Source organism: Sparus aurata, chromosome 13, assembly GCF_900880675.1.
Source record: "Sparus aurata chromosome 13, fSpaAur1.1, whole genome shotgun sequence".
NCBI lineage: Eukaryota > Metazoa > Chordata > Actinopteri > Spariformes > Sparidae > Sparus > Sparus aurata.
Window position 1 is genome coordinate 14629798 of NC_044199.1, and position 23526 is coordinate 14653323.

General features: G+C 41.7%; 1 protein-coding gene across 1 annotated transcript; it reads right to left on the reverse strand.

The window, feature by feature from the left end:
• Positions 1-44: 44 nt before the first annotated feature.
• On the reverse strand, positions 45-22351 carry dhrs11a (dehydrogenase/reductase 11a). The gene is made up of 7 exons (XM_030438615.1): positions 21913-22351; positions 3272-3481; positions 2250-2344; positions 1788-1917; positions 1313-1405; positions 1162-1227; positions 45-1051 (listed from the first exon to the last, which is right to left on the reverse strand). Exons 1-7 carry the CDS (start codon positions 22042-22044, stop codon positions 1010-1012), a joined length of 768 nt encoding a protein of 255 aa, XP_030294475.1. The 5' UTR covers positions 22045-22351; the 3' UTR covers positions 45-1009.
• Positions 22352-23526: the final 1175 nt, after the last annotated feature.

Genomic DNA, 23526 nt, shown 5'->3' on the forward strand with positions numbered 1-23526 from the left:
CGACTATAACACTCTGTACTGTGAACACACCACAAACCATAACCTTCTTGTAGGCAATCGTTTTTATTTAACCATTTAAGGAGAAATTTCCACTGAAAGGTAGACATTTCTAGGGTATACATGTGCACGGAGTTAGTTTCTTCCCCTACGTAAGTTGCCAGTGTTTCCTTCTCGTAACTCCTCATATAAGAATCCAAAGTGCAGAACAACTGAAATTACACAGGCAAAAAGGTGGATTGTAGAAACTTGTGTGCTTAACAGACAAAGTATCGTTCTTTTGCATTTCTTCCTGAATCCGGACAACGGGTTGAAAATGGATCGATTCAAACACGGGTAACTGAATGTCTTTGTCAAAACATATGAAGAGTAAAGGTGGTGTGATGGACAACCTGTTGATGGTTAAGTTACAGTGAGTACGTAGTACGTAGCACAATACTTCGTCTAAGTATTGTCTATGGTTAGTGAGTATGAGATCAATACTATGATCAAAAGTTAAAATATTTATAAAAAAAACAAAACAAAAACAAAAAAGGTCATTCTTATAAACAGCAATTACTCTTTCCATTTAATTTTCAAAAAGATATGTCGTATGACCTACAAAAACAAAAACAAAAAAAAAAGAACATGTGCAATCAATGGCATACTCTTCCCTCTGAAGTGATGGTCGTGCAGATGACCACATAGCACAGCAGCAACTCCCTCCTTTTCTTATTTGTTCCTACTGTAGTTTGGAGTCAGCTCATTGAGGACTGGGCTCAACAATTCACAAATACCAGGTCGCTGCATTCAGTAGTATTTTTTCGCAGTGGTTTACAAAGTCCATGCCCTTCATTTCCTCACACAGCCTCCTTAAGGCTCCAGCCCTCTTTGACCACATCCCTGTAGATCCAACACAGCTGTAGTTGATTTGTTTTTACCCCTCCCCCCTCCCCCCTTGCCCAGCAGAGGTCGCTAAGGAGTCACCAAGGCTGCCGTCTGTCTGCTCCTCCTGCAGCTTCCCGTTTCACTGCTATGACACCTGCTCTACTGGCCTCATCTGCACATCTCCAATCTGATGAAACAATAAAAACTATCAATACGGAAACCAACAGTATTCCACGCTGATACGCTTTTAAAAAAAGCTGGTGAGATAAACAAAAAAAAAAAAGGAGAGAGAAGTACCTGGACATGAGGAGGGGCACTGAGGACAAATGTGACTGCACTGGCTATGTCTTCTGCTTTCAAACACTGGAAAGTGGAGAAAATAAGTATTATTTATGCAACCAATAAGTGAAACACAACTGTTGACTCTCAGTTAAAAGTGAGCTCTTACTTTCATACTCTCATACACTGCAGCTGCTTTCTCTGGATCGCTGTTGTGGTGCCTGAAGGCAAACTCAGTCTCCACTATTCCAGGAGATATACACTGCATTGGAGGAAAATGTATTAGAAGTATGTCCTGTTTAGATACACAGACAAAACAAGCCTTCCCAAACTCATTTTAAAATAAGAGCACACTGTATGTAGAGCGACCAATGTGACAGTTCCCTTAACATGAAGCATATCAGATTTCTCAACTGGATTTTAGATTACTGCATAATATAAACTGTGGAAAAACATGTTTAAGATACTTGAACTTTTAGTGTATCAAAATCATCTTAACAGACGAACACTGCTTTTACGATTTGTGAAGTGTAAATACAGTCACCAGAAGGAAAAAGTACATGTTAGTTTACATATATCTGTTCTAGGGCTCATTCCTGCAGCACTCTATAGCACACTGTCACTGATGCTGACAGCAAACCTACTGTGGCTCTGATGTGGGTGTTTGCTTCTCGAAGCTCCTGCCGTATCCCCTCAGTCAAAGCAGTCACAGCATATTTAGTGGCACAGTAGAAATGCTCATCAGCACTTGGCACCACTCGGTGCCCACCCATACTGTTAGAGGAAGAAACCAGTCAATTGCATTACATACCCAGCTTCCAAACATTTGAATTTGTCGTTAATCAAATAATAGAATCATTTAATAGATCTACATAATTAAACAACAGTATTTTGATAAGTCTAATATTTCGAAATCAATGGCAATTAAATAAGTAAAAATGTAGATATAAATTCCATTACATATTTACGCTGTTCCAGGTCCAACATTGGCCCGGTGAAGCTCACGACTGTCTTTACTTAAAGCATTCCTGATTAAAACCACCTCAACAAACTGGCTGAGGTATTTTTTAACTAATCAATACGTTTGTTCTTAGATTCGACCTTACCTGTTAATATTGATGATGTGGCCATCATCCACATTCCTCTCCTTCATTGATTTGTACGCCTCCCGGGTGCAGATAGACAAGGCTAAGACATTTACCTGCAAGGGAGGAGAAGACGGCAACTTAAACCATTTATATATCAGCTAGTGGATGTTACCATCAGTCTATATTAATGAACTATATTCAAAGAAGACAATAAGCTAAATTCATGCTATGTGAAAAAAGCATTAGTAGGTGAATACAATGCAGAACTTTTTTTGCTGTTTTTTTTAACTGGTATTTTTTTTTTTTCTTTTTTGCGACATTTGATGAGACTGTCAGTTCAGCTGACTGATGTTCACTGGGTCACTGTGTGGGACCATCTGAACCCACTGCTCCTATCCAGCTTGCGGCCCTATAAGCTGCTCCCGTAGTGACACTGATAGACGGCAGGTTAAATCCAACGTGGTGGCAAGATAGGGGGAAGTGACCAAACAAGGTCAGTGTACAGATTAAACACAGGCTAAAAATACACTGCTGTACACATTCACGTGGGCTGCCATGACAACAGATGGGCGAACGTAACGAATGCAGCAGGAGTCTGGGGACAGAGACGTTCGAGCAGGGGGTCTTCAGTGGTCAAGAGCTCAATGAATCAGAATGTCCCAACAAGAGAAATAGTGCTGGCTTTCATTAGTGGGCCTCTGCTGTGCCAGGGCTGCTCCTCAGAGCCAATGAAGCAGCCTCTGTGAGGGGAGGGGGAGTAGTGTGTGTGTGTGTGTGTGTGTGTGTGTGTGTGTGTGTGTGTGTGAGACCTATGTATCCAAACATTTCTGCTTTAAATCATAAATGATGATGACTTCCACTCATACTGGTTAAACATTACACTTCCTCCTTTTGCTTTCTTGTTTGAGCAGAGCGACCATAAAATCAAAACGACTTAAGCGGACGATTCTAACTATCCATATTCTAAATACAGAAAGCCCTAAGTTTATTTCTAGCTGCCTGGAGTGTGTTTTATATCTGTGTATATGTGATCCACCCACATCGATCATGTTCCTCCAGCCCTCTGTCTTTCCGCTGAGCAAAGGCTCATTGTGGGCCAGTCCAGCATTATTGATGCACACGTCCACGCCCTTGTGTAGCGTCTTGATGGCTGAAAACATGGACAGGATCTCCTCTTCGTTGGACAGGTCACACTTGTAAGGGATCAATGTGCCACTGTAGCCTGCACTCTGACACTCAGCTGCCAGTTTCTGAAAAACACAATTAAGACACTGTTTAGACAACATCTTTGGCAGTGGATAACAAACACACAATTTGAAACGCAATAGGTTGCTTTTAAGTGGCTATAAATTGATTATCCTGACTGAGACACAGTTGGGCAAGAGCTATAAATGATTAACCTGCAGCAGCAGCATAATTAAGATAGCAGCCTGTGTTAAACACCCGACCCACTCAGACACAGACACAGTAGTAGTAACATGAAAACGTAAAACCAACAGCACATCAGTTGGGGCCAGAGGTAACCTGACAGCACCAGTTGAGCAAAAACCACTCCAGTCTGTTTCCTGATAGTAAAAAGCATATCTATCAGTGTCAATGCTGGAAGCATTCATAGTATTTTTTCTACATGCAAATTCTTCAGTATTTGTCTGATGCTTTTTCTTTGGCAACTTGACTCTTTCCACATTTTTCAAGTGTAGAATCATCATTCAGACATCAAATAATCAGCTCAGTTGGGATTAGTGTGCCTTTTCATTCATGCCTCTCATACTTCAGAAATAATCAATGGCTCTGGGAAACTTTCCACATTAAAATAATGGTCAGATTGCTCAGAAATCCCATACTTTGAATCTTACTGAATCAGTCTTTCAGCTAGAAACGTATTTCTGCGACTTCAAATCCCATTAAAACCTTTCAAAAAAAAACATACAACTTCACCTCTTATCTTACCCTCTGACCTACTCATCTTTGATCTCTTCACACAACATTCACATAGAAACTCCATTCAAAACTTCAGTATCTTTTATCATCTAAAACACTTTCTCACATCAACTCGTCCATACTTCATACACAATTACATTTTTTTTTCATGCAATTTTCAGCACTTGTCAGAGCTGTGGAGCAACATTTTACGCTGGTTGCAATGGGGGCACAACTTTTTTCATTTAGGTGCACCAGCACATAATGTGCACCGAATAATACAATACAACAACAAAAATGATGGCTGTACGAAATGATGAAAACAATTATACTATTAACACGAGTCTCATTTTATTTGAAAAAACTTTTTAAATCAAGATGTGACATTTGCTGGGGTCTGTACCAAAGAGACATGTTTTCTTAAATCTGGAGAGCAAGACATGTTGGCCAGGACAGATCTGCAGCACTACAGTACGTCATATTAGAAAGTTGCAATTAATGCTAAATATTAGGTGCAACCAATAAAAATGTGCAGCTGCACCCATACCCAAGCGAAATAGTTGCACCGAGCACTGCTTCCAATTTCACACTAGGTGTGTGTGGGGTGGATTGTCAGAGCTACAGTGGGGGACAGAACAGTAGAGAGGCATGTTAAAATCTTCCAAAAAATTTGCCTCAACTTGCTCTCCCCTTCAAAAACCTCCACTCTATACAAAAATATAGGATATTTTGTGCCTGTTACAGAAAATTAACAGAAACAAACACACTTTTGACTCCATGAGCCTCCAAGGGACAGGAGCATAAAACCACACTGCCACACTGAACCTCATTATCTGAGAGCAAAACCTTCAGGAGGGAAATTGAAACAGCAGCTTTCCTCAACCCCAACAGTTCTTACATTTTTGACACTACACACACATTTCATATAGTGTGCTCAGCAGGGTGTCCTATCTCTAAAGATACCGCCATTTAGGCAGAGTGAGTTTCTTCTTTAGAGGTAGACACCAGGGAATGAGAGGTGCATCTCAGCTAAAACCTCTGTGATATAAACGCTCTGAGCCAGGAGTCAAACAACATTAACCATCACCACAGCAAGCTTTGATTACAGCTGGGGAAACACAGCCGTTATAGACTTACTAATTAGTACAGTTTAACACACGCACACACGCACACACGCACACACACACACACACACACACACACACACACACAAAATATTCTGCATCTTTGAGACATTATTGATATTATTCAACTTTTTAAAGCCAGCAATGCACTTCAGCATCAGCTGTTTGAGCACTCTCCAGAGGTCACCTTCTCAAGTCGAAATTCCACTTTTCTAACTAAATCCAAATCATGACCCTTTATGAGAGAGAGCAAGCTTTGCACTGACGGGATGCTGCTTGCTTCTGGATACAGCTGAGCCGAGCCTGCTGCAAGCTGAGCAGGCTATACTCCAACCAGGTCAGCTGGCTGTCCACCACTGTGGGCTCTGATGCAAATTGACACAGATCCTCCTGCAAGGCACAGCTGCACCAGTCACCTGATGTCTCGCTCTGGGTGCCTATCAGACTGGAGGGGGCGTGGGTGGTAAGGGCGGGGCTGGTGGTAGACGGAGATGATGCACAGCACTGTGTAACACTCTGCCGGCATAAGCAGCCAAAAGTATCAAATGTTTGGAAAGGAAAGGAAACATCGAACTTCTAACCTTATAATTGATAATGAGTAAATGTTTGGGATATTTTCTCAGAGGTTAACAGGAAGTTGCAATCAGACATTTCAAAAGGCAGCTACGTTATGGTTTAGGGCTGCACGATATATAGTTTGAGCATCGCCATCACAATGTACATGTGCACAATAGTCACATCGCAGGGCCTGTGATGTAGGAGGCAAATGAACTCATCTAATTTCAAGGGTACCTGACATACGCTGTGCATGCAGACTCTGCATGCACAGCGATCCGCCAATCAAATTCGTTCTTAATCAGTGTGCCGAAGCAGACCACTCCCCTGCACATGGAGTGAATCGCTGGTAACGACACTGAAAAATAACCAACAACAACAGAAAATCGCCAAAAACGAAGACTTGGTGCCAAAAAGAAAAGCATCGTCAGTTATCTGGAATTATTTCAGCTACAAGAAGGATGATATTGACCAAACACGTGTTCTGTGTCTACAGTGGCTTGCATCTGTTGCCGAAACGAGAGGTTACACAACTAATTTGTTTGACCATTTATGTCGGTACCACACAGCTCAGTTCGACAAAAAGAGGTCAGATCAGTGCAGGTTAATTGTCCACAAGACAGCAGCAGTGCAGCATAACATAAAGTGCTATTCAGGTCATCAGATGAAAATTCCTGTATTATTTAATATCGCAATATATATCGCAGGGTTAAAAAAAATATCGTGCAGCCCTATTATGGTTAGCTTACTACTTCAACTTGAACTATTAAGTACTTAGACTGACCCTGACAGACAGGTTACTATTTATTGTAAATTTACTCAAGGTCAGCATCACTCCAACTGTGTAAAAAACGTTCTAGTCAAATCACAATTATTATTTTTCTTATAGTATATGTGTTTTAGTTACGTTTTCACATACCCCCTGGAACCTGCAAAAGTACTCTTGGTTAAGAAAAGCTGATCTAGACAATCAACGATAAATGTTGGTTTTGGCAGCAGTCAAACAAAAGGAAACTGCAAGGGTTTATATCCAGATTTATTTACTGTTGTCCAACCATGCAATAACAAATCCATAAAAGCACTGGCAGAGTTACAAACCTTTAAGGCAGCCACGTGACATGTTGTGGGTGTGCAAGAAAAAATAATGCACATCAAGGGCTGGGGTGAGGTGCTGATAAGTAGAAATAGAAAGCAGGAAAAAGTAGAAACAAAAAAAAAGTACTGCACACCCTGGCTCTTTGCAACCTAATGCCGACTTGACCCTCAGGCCCTCTTAAAGATCAACAACCATACAGAGACACAGGCACTGATCCGTTTTGTAGGCCACACCCTAGAAACACATTGGATGGTGACAGTCTTCCCCCACGTTCACCCCAAAATCATTGTGAGTAATGTGGTAAGTCACAATTAGTAACAGGTAACATTTGGCATAGCATAATGTCTACCCCGGCAAGAGTGTGTAAGACGGTTGGATTGGTTGTCTCAGTCTTGGAAAGGCACACAGATAATCGAACCAACAACTTTATAACCATTTCTTCAAGGCCCACAACACAATAAAGATAATCAAACTCAGTTTTTTAAAAGAAAGTCCCTCTAAACATGGTTGTTGAGCAGTGAATCTTTGTTGACAGGCAGAGCAGAGCACGTTGAAAACATATTCAGAGCTCACAATGTGGAGCACTTTTGATGCAACTAAACTCAGAGCAGAGGCAGGACGATCTGAAGATTCATAGGACGTCTACAACTAGAAAATAAATGAAGAAAGCAGCAGCAGAAAGTTGGTAATCACTACATGTAGTGGTGTGGATCAATTTGACCATGTTGTGAGATTTTCTGTTCAATGCCTGACACCTGGACATAAGCACTACAGTATATCTGCTGATCCTGGCAGACACTGGATCCGCTCCTTAAGGAAAAGGAAACCAAGTATACTTGTGAAGCCTGCTTTTTATAATCAGGATGAAATTGGATTGAGGGATCATTTTGTTTTTTTCTAACAAAACGTGTAATAGAGTGAATGCACCCTATCTCACACTTGGAGTGTGCAGATTTCCCTGCTCTTCCTCTAAGCTCTTTAACTGGGATTATCCAGAGAGAAGGCATTACCGAAATAAAGCTGTCAAAATGCTAAAACACTGAAAACCTGTCTGGTCTGTAAAACTCTTGCCTGTGCTTACGGACCGCTGCCTATCATCCATCGCGTCAAATGTGAATTTAAAGCAGTTCTTTACATCACACTCGCCTGAATCCCTGGAGATACAGGGTCTGAGGCAGGAAGGAACCAGCTGACAGATTGGTGGAGAGGCCCTTATTTATATAGAAAGGAGGTTAACATCTTTTGTTAGAGGGGGAGAGTTAGTTGAGTTATTGAGGTTTAAGTGGGAGCAGCAGAGCAAAAAGGCTGTGATCATGGTCCAACAACAGGAAGTCACAGGCTGTGAATCTCGATGTGTGTGTGTGTTTGCGTGTGTGGGTGAGTCCTGGCACCAGCTGTCCTGCCATGGTCAGTACCAGCCCTCATACTGGCCACACCTACAGCAAAGGCAGCACAGCGCACTGTCCCACACATAAGCAACCAGGCCTATACAGACAATGTTGCAGCAACATAGTTGGCAAATGCACTGTTCACATGATTCATTCATCCCAGTCCAAACTGAAACCGGGTATCTGCAGGTTTAAGCATGTTTGGCAATACACCTTCGAAGAGACTGATGAAAAATGAGAGTAAACCACTGACTGTATCTCGATGACTCTCACACAGCTGTGCTGCTTAATGAGCCTTGGGGGGCAAGGTGTAGTGAAGTTAATCAAATGCAGCTTCTGAATCCAGTGAACCAACATTTAAAAAGGAGACCCATTATGCTTTTACATTTCCGTCCCTTCCTTTAGTGTTCTATATGTTCTTGGGCATGCAAAAGATCTTGAAAGCTACCAACAGAAGCTCCTCTCTCCCACAGAAAATACTGCTCCTGAAATGACTCGTCAGCAGTTCCGTCTTCACTTCTGTGACTTTGTGATATCACACTACATCACCATGTCAGATATTTTTTATAACTTATGTCTATGTTATGTCAGCAAGTTTGGCATGTAAGAATTGAGTTAGCACAGCTGCTCTGTTTTTGTTAGCAGCCAGGCGTGTGTGAGCTGACCAATCAGAGCAGACTGGGTTTTCGGGAGGGGGGGGGGACCTCAAAGGGACAGGAGCCAAAACAGGGCGTATTAGATGGAGGGAAAAAACAGTTCTGCAGCACTGGACAGTATGAGAAAACTGATGTTTTTTTTCTTTTTTTCAGCACTAAAGCATGTTGGTAACCTTAAATAAAATTATGAACCTGAGCATATGTCTCCTTTAAATGGACAATGGTTATATTATTTTCCTCCTCTCTTCTGAACAACTTGATGTTCTAATTAAGTTTCTGCACCGTTTGTTTTACTCTGGACAATATTTACAAAATCAAAAATGTTTTACATGAATAACCTATTTTCATATCGTCTGTAGTATCACTACCTTTCATATAGTAAATGTTCTTGTGCGGTTATGGAAGAGTGCACACACATTCAGAGCTCTGTAATTCAAATAAAATCAGTGTTTGCCATTACCTACACAGTCTTGATAAGAGCAATACTGAAAGATAAAAAATCTTAAAATTCAATAGACAAATAATGTCACCACAGGCCATAAAGCCTTTACATGTACTGTGTAGACAGAGGGCGTACATACACCCACGCAGCACTCTACGACACATGTGAACATGACTACATAGGCACATTCATGGCCTGTAACCCCTGCAGGGGGCTGTTATATAAGGTCTACAATGGAGGGACACCATTGTCCCTCGCCATGTTCATCAATCATTCACCCGTTCACGTGGAACTGGTGTAAATGGACCAGCAAAAAAACAACTCGCTAGAGAACAGGAAAGGGATAAAAATAAAAGGGATGCCAAAGTGCTAAAGGCAGACAAGCTTTAAGTGGTGAGCCAGATCAATAGGACAAGGTAGCAGCTATGAGCAGAAAGAGCTGAGAAATTAGATTTGTCTCAGGTCACCCAGACAAAAGAAGGATTGTGTTATAGCCCACCATGTCTCTATGAAAAGACTGGTAGATATCAAAAGATGTAAACGCAGCTACCAACTCTTTCCCTCTTAATCCTCTCTGTCCAATCTCTTAAATACCTGTGACACACAGAACAATTTTGCCTGTCATACTGCATTTTCATCCTCATTACTGAGGCTGTTGTCCAGTGATCACAAAAAGTGTGCAGAAGGAGGGAGGAGGAGAGGGAGGGAGGCTTGGCAGCCAGGAGGTGAACCAGAAGGAGAGTGAGAAAACAAAACCTGAAGCAAACTGCATTAAAGTGGATCAAAATGCACTCAGATCTCAGCATGTTCTCCTCTTTAGGAAGGCAAGAGATAGCAGCACAGGCTAGGTCAGTCATGCACAGCTTCAGGGAAAATCCACCTGACAGATGAATAGAAATACTATAAGACTAATTTAGTGCTATAATCCTCAAAAGTGTAATGACTGAAATGTAAGCAACACTTCCTCCTGAAGCCATGAAACAGAGAGCCAAAACTGTGTTCAGAGATACGAGGAACAAGAAAAGAAGAAAATAACTTGGTGCGCAATTCTTCTTTAATGTCCTTTCTGAAAACAAACTAACAGGAAGGTCTCAGTGGAACCCATCCGGTTGAGAGTGCTAAGCTCAATCACTCATTATCCAACTAAACTATTTTTATTTCACAGAATATTAGACTCTTTCAAGTTGAGCCTGAGCACAATCACACCGAGTGTCTGGGGTCAAAGGTGACAGTAGGCTGTATAACAGGGCTTGAAGCAGGGTAGAAGGGACGGTTGTGCGATTAGCTCTTCTGCACACACTGAAAGACTGCAACCAAAAGGGCTAAAGGTTGAACAGGGTGGTTTTACAGCACTTCCTCCAGGATAGTCTCATCAAGACGAGGAGATAATAAAACATAAAATAAGGTTTTTCTCAGGAGTTTTAATCAAAGAATAACCATGGGGCAATACCTAGCAGCACTTTGAATGTTAGCCCAGGGAGTAAATCACTTTTAATCTAAACATGATGCCTGTTGATGAGTCAATTAAAAAACATTTTCAGTGATTACAAGTGCGAGACAGCTGGTGTTTGGTTTGAAAAAGGCTTTTATAACCGTGATAGACTAAAGACGGAGCAGGCAGCCAGGTGTTGTGTAACAAACTGGTGCAACCAGTGTGGTGGCATTTTCCCAAACAAAGTGATAAAAAAGGAAAAGGCAGCTGCAGATTTTTATTGTAAATAAGACAGAAAACAGTTTGAGGATGGTATTCATGTCAGCAATGCTTCAATACCAGATTTATTACAGAGAGAGAAGCCTTTAGTCACGTATTCACATGGGCATCATATGATACAAAATGGCTCTCAAGTTCTCTTGTTTGTAGTTGAAACATGCTCAGGGGTGAAGCTTCTTTCTAGAAAAGCAGAGTGCATCACGTGGCTCCTCCACCTCATGTGACGGGTTATTCCTGCACCTGATGCTGACCATCGGTATGGCAACTTTGCTCTCACCAGAGGCCCGAGGGCGACCCTGATGCTGAGCCACATCATTATGCATGCTAAGTTTATAATAACTGGAACTCAGAACAGACAACAGAAACAGACACAGAAGAGTCTCATGGAGACACTGTTGATCTGACACGCCTAAAATGAAAACCTTTCAAACTGGGCCAAATTTAGCTCTGTCTATTCAGCATGTGAGCTTAGAGTAGCCATAAAATGTTTCCAATAGCAAACAAACACCCAGCAGTAAATCCAATTTGGCCATTGTTGAAGCGAAAACAATCCAATTTGCATTCCCCCCCCCTCCCCATTTTTGGAATAACTGAACTTGGTGAACTGGTTGTCTGCGTTTGTGATGTAGTTTCATAAAAACCCTTTCACCACAAAGTGCTTTCTTTCGCTCTCTGCTGCAAATGTACATTCAATTACAAGTACTGGCATGCTCCCGCAGTTGCACTTAGCGTTTAAATTATGTCTTCCTCTATTGCATATACAAATCACACACACAATCTCTCAGGCTGTGCAGCCGATGAAGAGCTTGCCAGCAAGTCTTCGACAGGACAGGACAGGACAGGAAGCGCCCCACCTATCATAGCAGGAGGCCCGGGGAGGGAATGTCAATGCCAGTAAACCTTACACCTTGAAAAATGATAAGCACAGAGAGGACAGCACAGTGGTGGTGCAGGGAGAATGGCTCATAGGGGTCACTGAGCTGTCTAGACCAATCAGACTGTTCACTGTAAGAGACCCTGGTGATTGCATATTAAGGCATTTAAAACATTCCTGACATAAGAGCGTTAAATAATTTACATGGCATTAAGAAATGTAACTGAATTTTCATTAATATGTAGTAACATGAGTTGTATTACAGTATAGTAGTAAAACGATAATCGAATCTCCTCTAGTGAGATTAGGACAAAGCAGTGGGTACAGTATATCTCTTGGATTTTAGTAGGGCTGTTCTTTATCCATGTCTCAGTCACAACATTAAAAGAACTGACAGTTGAGGTAAATAATACTTATCATCTCATTACAATGCAATGTTGTGCTGGGAGACCTTGGGTCCTAGCATTCATGTGGAAGCCTCTTGACAAACACCCCTCACCCAAACACACAGACCAATGACACCCACTCATGGCAACGGCATTCTCTAGCCCTTTTTACACAGCGACACTGCATTATCTCCGGAGTTGTGGTTCAACAATTCTTTGCCGATGGTCATTCACACAGAGCGCAGCATCTCCGCCTTAAAGACAAACCGCTGTGTAATTCACACAGAAAGCCGGCACTGCGGCTCCTAAAGAGGCGTGACGGTACACGTCATGATGATGACGTTGGTGTGTTTTCGGTGTCCCCCCTGTCAATCTAAACCCACGGACAGTTTATAATCATATGGATTGTTTAGCAATGTGTAGTGATCCTGGAGAGTGATGAAGTTACATTTTTCAATATAAAAATTACATAATTACATAATCGCCATCAGTAAACTGGAAGCTTTCTGACTCACTCGTGGGGGGGGGGCTGTTTTCCAGGGTAAAGTTCACTGAAGTCTCGGTCAGGAGGGCTGACAGTTGCAGTGATTTATTTTCATCACAAACACCCGGTGAGTTAAAGTTATTTGCCGGTGACAGACACTGTTTTTCAGGCAGAAATGTGACGTTGGTAGACGCTAGGACGGTGGGGAGGACAGACAGGAAGACGGACACTTCTCCACACAACTGTGGGATTTTTTTTCCTCATATAAGTTGCCAAAGACAGGTACAGTTACTATGTTACTTTTGTTTGGCCATGTAATGTTGCTTTGTGGGAAATTACTCTTCATTAAGTTGAGTGAGGGACCTGTGCAGTTATCAGACTGTGCGATCGACACGCCCCTGCTCCATGTCGCCAGCTTATCTGTTCACACTGGTTCAGTTCCCCAATAATACGGCCCTGATACTACCTCCAGAGGCGGATCAGCCCTGGAGCGAAAATTTCACCCCTCGTCACATCTGAAACTTTCACACAGAGGAGGATGCAGAGACTTGGGGCAGGATCCCCGCTTGTCAACGGCAGTGTGAATGGGGCTACTGATGACAGTGACCCCCCCAGCAGGACAATGTGCCTGACAGATCAAAAAAACACAACAAAGAGCTCAAAGCTTTGACCTAGCCTCCAAATTTCAGGGATCCCAATCTGACTGAGTATCAATAGAACATGCTGAAACAAGCCTGATCCATGGGAGCTGAGGGGGCCACTTTGGATTGGACTTGGCTTTGACCCGTTGAGGCATGAACACAGTAACTCTGGAGGTATCCTGTGGTGTCTAGGGCATTGGTGGCGAATCCTTTGAGTCCTGTGGGTTGCAAGGAGGGGTCTCCATGAATTGTACTCATTCAGGCACACCCTACAGATGCTTGATTGGATCTGGTGTATTCGGAAGCCACGTCAAAGCCTTGGGCTTTTTGTCATGTTTTTTAGGCCATCCCTGAGCAGCTTTTGCGGTGTGGCAGGGTACATTGTTAGCTACAGCCACTAGGGAGTACTGTTGCCAGGAGGGGGTGAACATACGTTAGGTGGCATCACCATGACTGCCAGGACCCAGGATTCCAAGCAGGACATTGTATGGTAACACGATGATCAATGTTATCACTTCACCTGTTTGTTCTTTTAATGTTGTGGCTGATCACTGTACCATACAGGCCGTTTCTACAAGAGCTGGGCCATCGTCGATCGTCAATGGCTGACAGTCATCTATTCAATGCAACGTTCTCCTGGGAAACCTTGGCTCCTGAGATTCATGTGAAGGCCACTTGACATGAACCACCCACCAAAGTACAAGTGTAATCCGAATAAACAACCTCCTGGCAATGGCACTATCTAATGGCAGAGTGTGGACGGATTTCTGTTTGGGGGTTAAAATCTTGTTACAGAAAATAGGAGTGAGTGGATGTAACTATGAGTACAGGTGTGGTGCCCTAATGGGCTTGGCTATTGATTAATCCCGATTGAGGGCTGCCTAAGTTTTAGTACCTTTGGAGGTATAGTAGCTATAGTAGGGGCCCCCACATCAACAATATCTTTGTTCATGGCAATGTTATACTGTTCCAATTTGGCAGACATATCCCACCAAAGTTTCCTTGTTCACCATGTGCATATTTTGGAATAGATGGAGGTAAATTTTAAAGCTAATTTCAAGCATAAAATGTACTGAGGTTGGTAATGTTGTACTCCTGGGATCATTACACAGAAAATAAAAACCAGACCGACTTCTTATCAGCACCAACTCGCCGTATTTCATAAATGTGTATCTGCAAACCCATATGTCACTTGTACCCTCAAAACAATCTGAACTGCTACTTTAAGAGGATTCATACATGATAAAATGCTGTTATTAGCTGTGTTGGTGAGAATGTCTTTTGGGGCAGAACATGATGGATTATTAGTTAGGTAGAAGACTTTGTCAGCTCACGGGTCGAGTGGAAAACGTACAGTCAGTGGAAAAGCTTTCTGCATGGGTAAGACAAAAGCCTGTGAGCTGAAGAAGCTGTGAGGTAACTTGATGAGCTCAGGAGAAAATTGACACGGGGAATCAAATAACAACTGTGCAGGTGAAGACAGCAGTGCTTTGATTAGACTCATAGCCGATGACAAGGGATACAGCAAAAAGCACAATGCTAAAACAAATAATGATTGGAGGATTCATAGATACTGTATTGAATGTGCAAAAGGAAATGAGTTTTGCAGTATCAAAGTGGGTTTAGGAAATGTTTCAGCAACCATCTATGCAACAGTTTAGCCCATCAAACAAACAACTAAAATTATAGAACATGAGGGAGAAGAGCAGAAAAAGATATTCAGAAGAATCAGGACACAGATTAAATGAAAGAAGCACAAAGCGAAGCCGAGAGTGTGAGACAAAGAGTCAAGCTGTCTGACCTGACCCACTTCAAATCCTTTCTGAAGTGATTTTATTCACTATAAAGCAGGTCGGGCTGTCCAGACACAACCTACAGGAGGTGGTTGTGAGTATACAACAGTTTTAGATTTGCAGACAGAGAAGACGTTGATTGACTTTTATAGTGTCACCTAAGCTTCTGAAGCATGACTGAGCGCCTTTTAGCTCCTTCAGAATGGGCACCAAATCGAAGTTGGTCAGCCAAGGTCTTAAATTAACCTAGTGGCTCACCTGCCAAGGGCTTTGAGTTTGGATTTAGAATGTGCTCACTCAAATAAAAGATGCTTAGGCTAATTTAGACTACCGCTTTGTGCAGAGCTGCACGAACAGGCAGCCACTCAGGAGCCTGTTTGATACAAGCCTACTTGTGAAAAGCATGTTGACAAAGTCTTAAGACAGACAAAGGCCAGAAACTGAATGCAAGCAAAACTCAAATGTCTAAATCTCAAAACACCCTAAGCATTTATGATTAAAAACAAACAGTCGTCCGTAATTATGCGTCTGATTGAGTTTTCTTAACCCAGACTGTTTTTCTCTATTGCCGAGCACAATAACAAAGACATAGATTATCTTCTTTGGATGTTTTTAAATGCAGAATCTCTTCCCAATCTCTTGCAAACACAGGCTCTCTGTATGCCAACCTCAAATCTGTTTAGCACTAAAACCCTCAAATTATGTTTTCGAAATTATCTGATCTAAAACTGCAGCAGCTGAAGCTTTGTGTTGTGACAGATGCCTCTTTTGTGGGCACCCTCAAAGCACCCAGCAAATGTCAGCTTCACCTTATCAAAGTTTTAATGGACTTCAAAAATACAACTAGGTTTATTTATTGTCACGGAGTAGATGTACTTTCTGCATTTAGCCTTAGTGAAAACAAATGTGAATACTGGCAGCAATGATAGATTTCTTCCCTAAAAAGCACATTTGAATCTTTCAGAGAAAATATATAGATTTTAGACATAAAACTGTTGACCAGTGAAGGGCCATAGCTGAGATTGCGGCCCCATCCTTGTGGGTGAGGATTTTTTTGACACGAGCTGTTAAGAATTAGGTTACGATGTTTCTTATCGGCCCGCATACATTGGACACAAACTACACTTTCCAGGAATCATTCAATGCATAGGCGACCATTGAATTTGATTGATTATATGACAGACCCCAGTCCATTTCAACCTATGCCTTTCCTCCCCACTACACAACAGCACTGACAGTAATCTCCTCTACTCCTGACCTTCAGATAATGCAAAAACATAATATGCTTTTTATGGCTCTCTTATAATTTCAAGGTGTAGGCATGCACTTAATTACATCCATATTGGCAACAGGGTTCTAGGAGATTCAGATGGAAAAGGTTTTCTACATTACAAGTTATACTAGTGAAAATAAGATCAATTAATTCCGTTTTATGCAAATGTAATGTAATACTATGTAATGTATTTTAAATAAGGGATTATTGTGTTGATCAGCAGCTGGAGGTCATACTCCCATGACTGTGTTTTTTGCTACAGCATCACATTGTGGTAGGTAAACAGATATACCCAAATAAGTGCTTTAGAGAACTAAAAAAAAAATGTGAGCTCAGACTTAAGGGAACAGTTCAGCCAAAGAATTGAAGAAAAAAAACCAACTGTTTTTATCTACTCATCCTCATGCCGATGAAAAGTCTGGTGATGTTTTGTATTTCCCAAAACATTTATTGAGCTTCACAGCAGGACAGCATTCTCATAAACAGCTTAAGTAGATGGGGACTTGTTTCAAAATGTAAAAAAAAATGAAAAAAGAAAAACATAAAATGGTTCCATACAGACTCGTCTACAGACTCTGGATCCTGACATCCTAAATTGATTTGAAAACTATTTTTAAAGCCAAAATCGTTACTGTAGCTTCTAAGCTAAAAGCATTAGCAGGCACCCCATCTGAAGTGGTACATAAGCTGGAGGGTATAAGCAATGTCTTTTCAAATCAATTTGGGATCTTGGGTGAGCTGCACAGAGCAGATTTTTATTTTTATTAAGTTGCTTTTTAAACATTTTAAAACAAGTCCCTATTTACTTCAATTGTTTAGGAGAAATGCTGCAATGTTGTTCTACTATGACGCTCCCAATCTGTTTTATGGACTACAAAAAACCTCCCCTGACTTTTCATCAGCATGAGGGTGAGTAGACAATGACTTAATTTCAATCTTTGGGTGAATTTATTCTTTTTAATTCTTCAAATATGGCAGCACTCACACAAACATGGGTATCATTTTTTCCTTTTTTATTTCCTGAGATTCATCCTTTGTCTGATAGTGACCTCACCACCGATATTCTGCAGCATTTGGTTGTAATGAAAATGCTTGTACATATGGCTCTTCATGGCACGCTTTAGGACGGCACCGTCCGTTGCACAGAAGCCACTTTTAAAAGTTTTTGTCACCTCTAAGAATACGTTATTTGCACTAGGAAGACATTTTTCTTCCAGCAAAATAAAAGCTTCTTCCACTGGTCTTGGAGGGGTTTCACAAAAGTTAATGAGAAGCTGCGTCGCTGCTACTTGGACGCGGCCCCGTCTTCTCCATTCCTGTACAGAGCCCATGGTGACCACACGTCTCCTTTCAGCTCGCTGCTCCCCCACTGACTACTCTATAGTCTCACAGACAATAAAACAATGCTGCAGCCACAACTCTTCACTCTGCTTTCACCATGTGTTGAGTACACAGAAAAACAGATACCTATATCATTTCAATACATTTCTCCCATTAACGCTTTCAACTGGTCTACTACGAGTGGGAATATTGCTGTTGGAAAATACTGACCATTAAAGCTTCATATTCCAGAGTAAAGAAATAAACACCAAAGGGAAGTCAAGAACAATTGCTTAGTGATGGACACTTGCATCCCCCACTAGCAGCATGCCAGTTCTGGCCCAACTACAGCAAGAACCCAGTTAACGTAGCAGGGAGAGTACAATAACGGCTTTGTCCTCCAACTCACACAAACCGCTCTCTAAGGTCGTGTACAAGTGATGAAATCTGTTATAGATGGGAGAGATGGAAACCTGTCGCTCTAAACAACCTGATATGCATCTCTAGTAAGGACAAAAATTTAGTAAGTCGAATCAAAGCTTTATTTTAATGCAAGTTTCATAATCCATTATGAAGAAGAATTGAGACTGCTCCGGCTGCGATGTAGCCAGCTCTTTAATGCTGACTGACATCTGTGTTAAGTAAAAGTACCATAAAGGTTTGAAATTTTGTGACCTTGTTTTAGTCTTGCACAAGTTACAGACAGGGGCTGAAACAAGCTGGTGCAGTTAACTATTGACAGGAGGGGCCATGTGACCAGAGTATGAATGGAGGGAGGCTATCTATTGCGCAATTTACACTCACTGTATGCGTGTATGGGCATGGGTGTATGTGTGTAGCTAAGGTAGGGAAAATGCCCGCATGTCAAAAACAAGACCTGACTGAAATATGGAAGAATTGTCTTTTGTTTAAATCACTAGAAAGAAAAGGACCGCTTGTGATGCATGTAATGCTTTCTTAACACCGTCGCCAGCGGAGTTCCTCAAATTGATGTTGCTCAAATACTAAGCTTAGCCAAAATATGTTACAGCCAAGCACTGAGCGGTGCAGCAGCAGAAACGGATGTTACAGACACCGTACTGTCTGGTGCACTGTAAGGCCGCTTGGTGGGAAAAGGTCAAGGCGAGATGAGGAACTTACAAACCCTGTAGCTGCAGCATCAGTTGACAAATCAATTATTTGATCAAAAGCAAACTACTTTCAAACTTTTGAAAATGTATTGTTCATTTCAGTCATTGTTCAAGCAAACATCTGCACATCAGCTTCTTTGATGGAAGAATTTACTGCTTTTCTTTGTCATTTATGTAAGCAAATGAAGAGTCTTTGGGTTTTGGATCCTAGTTGGACAAAAGAAGCTCATAAAAGACGTCATTTCGACCTGAAAAGTGTAATGAGCATTTCTTTTTGAGAAATGTTTTCAACACGACATAATTAATCGACGCATCATGTAAATAATTGGCTGATTTAATCGATAATGAAATAATAGTTAAACGCAACGCTTTATAATCGTGTCTTTTCTAAACATCTTCATACTTGGATACTGCTGGATATGAACTCTGATGTAACCACCGTACTGCACTGATGACCCTTTTTATCAAGTCTTCAGCAAACCACTCTCCCAATTTGGTGAAAGGATACATATTGATTTAATAAACTTCATACTTATTAGATTAGCTATAATGGACTGTGGTCTAAAAGCATGTGAATAAATCTATTAAAGGGGCTCTGTGGAACTTCTGGGCTTTGCTTGTGCTGGAAGCCGGCTGGTAGTTCATGTCAGCGGACTCCATTTCTAAACTACTGTTAGCTGCTGCTGCTCTCAGTTAGCAGGTCAGGGTGAGGCACTGAGATCGTGTATAGTCGTGTATAGTCACATCCTTTTGACTGGCATGGGAAATATAACCCCAGGCAACAACTTAAACAAGTTACAATCCATTCATATATTGCCAATAAAATGATGCATGCACATTGCTACAAATTGTTACATTAACCTTACATTTTTGTGAGGCTTGGTATTCTGTACCCAATGGAGATGTTTCGCTGTGCCTGTAGAATACGATATGTAGGTAAAGACTTCTCTGCAGCACGACAACATGTAATCTAAAATAGTTTACAGTCATAGTTTACATAGTCTTTTGCGATTTGAAAATTGCAGTAGGTCCTATTGTAGTTTCGACAGAATTCTGATTAATTGTTCAGCCTGGCTGTGTGAATACAAGTACAAAACCTAAATATTCACTGTTGTTGACAACCTGAAGGCATTTTCAACCACAAGTCCTCTGCTTAAAAGGAAAAAAAACAAACATTACTGTCAAAAGGTGGCGGCATGTGGGTGTACTAGGCCTTCTGCAGAACAGCACTGGAAGCTAGGACAAATGCTTGGTAAGGAGACAGAGCGAGGCTTAATTATTGGCTGACGAGATAAGCAAGGTGCAGTGCCTTATGGCTTATGGTTAGACAAAAGCTAGCGGGGAGGGGCCGCTGGCACCTGCCCCATGGTCCGCCTCACAGCCAATACTCCACCGAAGTCTCTGTGCGTCAGACAGTGTGTCACAGAAGCAGAGCTGCAACCACTGCACTTCACCTTGACAATTAATTAATTTATTAATTAATTGTTTTAATTACAGCCACAAATTCGCTAGTCTAATAAGTGGAGGACAAATTCACATGCAGGTCGAGCGTAATCACCACTGACACCAATTACTTTCACAGTCAGGATGGGCGCAGGACTTAAATAATGATTGGACTTGTCTTATATTCTCATGGTGGGTGTGATTCAGGCACTGTGACACAGCCAATTGAGCACTGACCTAAAAAAAAAACATGAGAAGTGTATCGAATCACGTAATGTCCCAAAATCGCAGCAAAGTTAATAATGCTGTATCAAGTATGGGAGGGAGAATTGAACTCAAGCGTTGATAAGAATGTCTTTAAATCGCTTATATAAAATACATTCGAGGTTATGCAAAAAGGTAGCAATGGAGGTCATTCTTTTCATCAGGATCCGCTTTTGGTGAACCTGTTTGACAGACAATAAAAGAGCCTGACATGTGATACGGCGAATACATTCTTACACACACGAGGCAACACTTGATTCAAAGCGTCCCCACAAGGGACAAGACGCCCTGACGCTCTTGAGAGAACCACGAGCATCCACACACACCCCTTTGCAAACTGGGGTAAGGTAACTTGACTCTACCTGAGCAGAGTGTTTATCACTGTAACACCAGCAGCAGAAGAAGGATGACAGGGTGACCCACGAGAAATTGTCCCACACAATAATCAGTTGTTAGCGGGGATATCCCATGCTGAAGGTGTCACTTGGCAGGGCACGCTGAACCCCTGCCAGCTCTGTTAATGGTGATCTGCTGCTGCTGACCTCTGACCTCAGCAGAGAAGGTCAGCCAAAAGGAAGTGAGTTTTCCAGCAAGGATTAATAATAGGGATTAATAATAGAGATTATTACAGATTAGGGGTGTGTGTGGTGGCAGAGAGGTGCTGGTTTTAGGTGCATCGTGTTTGCGTCATCTGGTGGGTGGTACTGTGTGTCATCAGATACTTTGACAGTGTGGAGTTGAATACCAGGTGTTACAATGTCCCCGCGTTGTTCATATGGGGCATTGGTGGCAATAGCTAGTCGAGATTTAGCTTTGGTTAACCAACACATTTTTTAAAGCCACTGTTCCTTGACTGTGGTTTAATATTAGTAAATTGTGTGATCCTGATACTACTAAGATTATCGAGGTGCCTCTTCTTTAATCTAATTGGTTACCTGGTGTAAAATCCTGCCAGACTTGTTCATTTCAACCAACAAAGCCGCGTAACCTTCATTTAACAGTGTCCCACACAGCATTAACGTTGAGGCTAACGGTTTCTAGCTGAAGTTGTAAAGCTAATGTTAGCTAGCAAGTTAACGTAAGTTAGCTAGTTTGTTGTTGCTCTGGCAGAGCTAGCCTCCGCTGTGAGTCGGACCCCCTTCTCCCACAGCTGTCATGCTATAATAAATTAAACTGCCCACCTCTATTTTGTCGACATTCCTGGCACAGCCGACAACCCTCATGCCTTGCTGGACCAGTGCCCGGGCTACAGCCGCTCCAATCCCCACTGAGGCTCCGGTCACCAGGGCCACTCTGCCTTTCCACCGCTCCATCTCCCCCGTACTGTCGTACACCGGCACTGTATGTTACGCGAAACAACCGCTCCTGTGCGCTATCTCTGTCGGCTTAATTCAAACTGTCACACTCGCAGCAATCAGTGTGATCTGAGATACGTTCAAACTGAGGGATGCGGCAGCCTCCGGTCTCAATCTGTGCAGCATCCAGGACAGCGGCGGGCAGTGTGCCTAAAGCCCGGATCCATGCGCTCCTCTGGATGAAATATGAGGAGCCCTGGCGTGTGTAAATGTTTGGTTCACATCACCTCCCACTTTCTTTTTGAGCCCCGGGGCCTGGAGCGCTCTCTCTGTTCAGTGATCTACCGCCGCCTGCTGGAGACAACGAGAACCACAAAATTGAGGTTCGCATGTTGCCTTCAAGTAATTCACGTAATCAAAACCTTTCAAAAGTTGTGGAAGCCCACGGGGAACTTAATTCAAATAATAATGTAAACCTGAAAGGTAGAATTTTAATAAGGTCCCCTCGCTTCCGTAGAAAATGTTCATCACAACAGCAGTAAATGAATATGAAAACATTTATGAATATGTGACAACAATTGAGGGTTAAAACAGAAACGTGACATCAGTGACATTTAGGCTACACATATCATGAAGTCATAACATTTAAGATAGCATGTTATAGATTGAACTGTATCGAAGGCTTTGACAGGTAGTTTTGCTGAGAACGTTTACACTTCCAATACAAGTGAAGGTAGCATTATCTCCACAGACTTGCTGAATTTAAAGGTGCTCTATGTAGATTTTGAAAAGGAATGATTAACGTCAACAACACTAATAAAATAATAGTACAAAGTCAAATATGTTGAGTTGAGGCATTTCTATAATTGAACAAACAAGCTGTTGTCAGAAGGGAACAAATATTACACATCATTTGAGGCCGATTAAAATTCCTTCCCAAAAACTGAAAGTGCACCTCTAAGTTCCACCATTCCCGTACACAAAGGATTATGCCTATGTAGTATAATATCATTGCATCATATTACCAACATTGGATGTTTACTCGGAATATCAGTTTTCCTTTGCAAGGACTAAAATGAGTCCCATCTTAAGGAGATTGGGACGAACGGGGACAGAGTTTAGAGATCTGCTGGGATGTGGGGACACGCCGGAGGGAAGAAAAGCAATCTTACACTTTGTGGAAACATCTTCACGATTTAAAAGAATATAGAAAAACTGAAAATTCCGGTAATAAAAATCTCAATGTGATATTTCAGTATTTCCTTTTTAATAAATGTATGTAAATACATATCATTGTCATTATGGTATACTGAGTAAAGATTGATGAGGGGAAAAAATAAGTTCAGCATTTTTAGCATAAGGCTGCAACATAATATATGAAGAAAGTGAAGGAGTCTGAATACTTTGAGGGAATACAGCGTTTACTTGGCAAAAGCCAGGAAAAGTAGCTCAAAGAACAAATCAAATCTTAATACACAAAGCTTTGATGTGGTCAAGAAC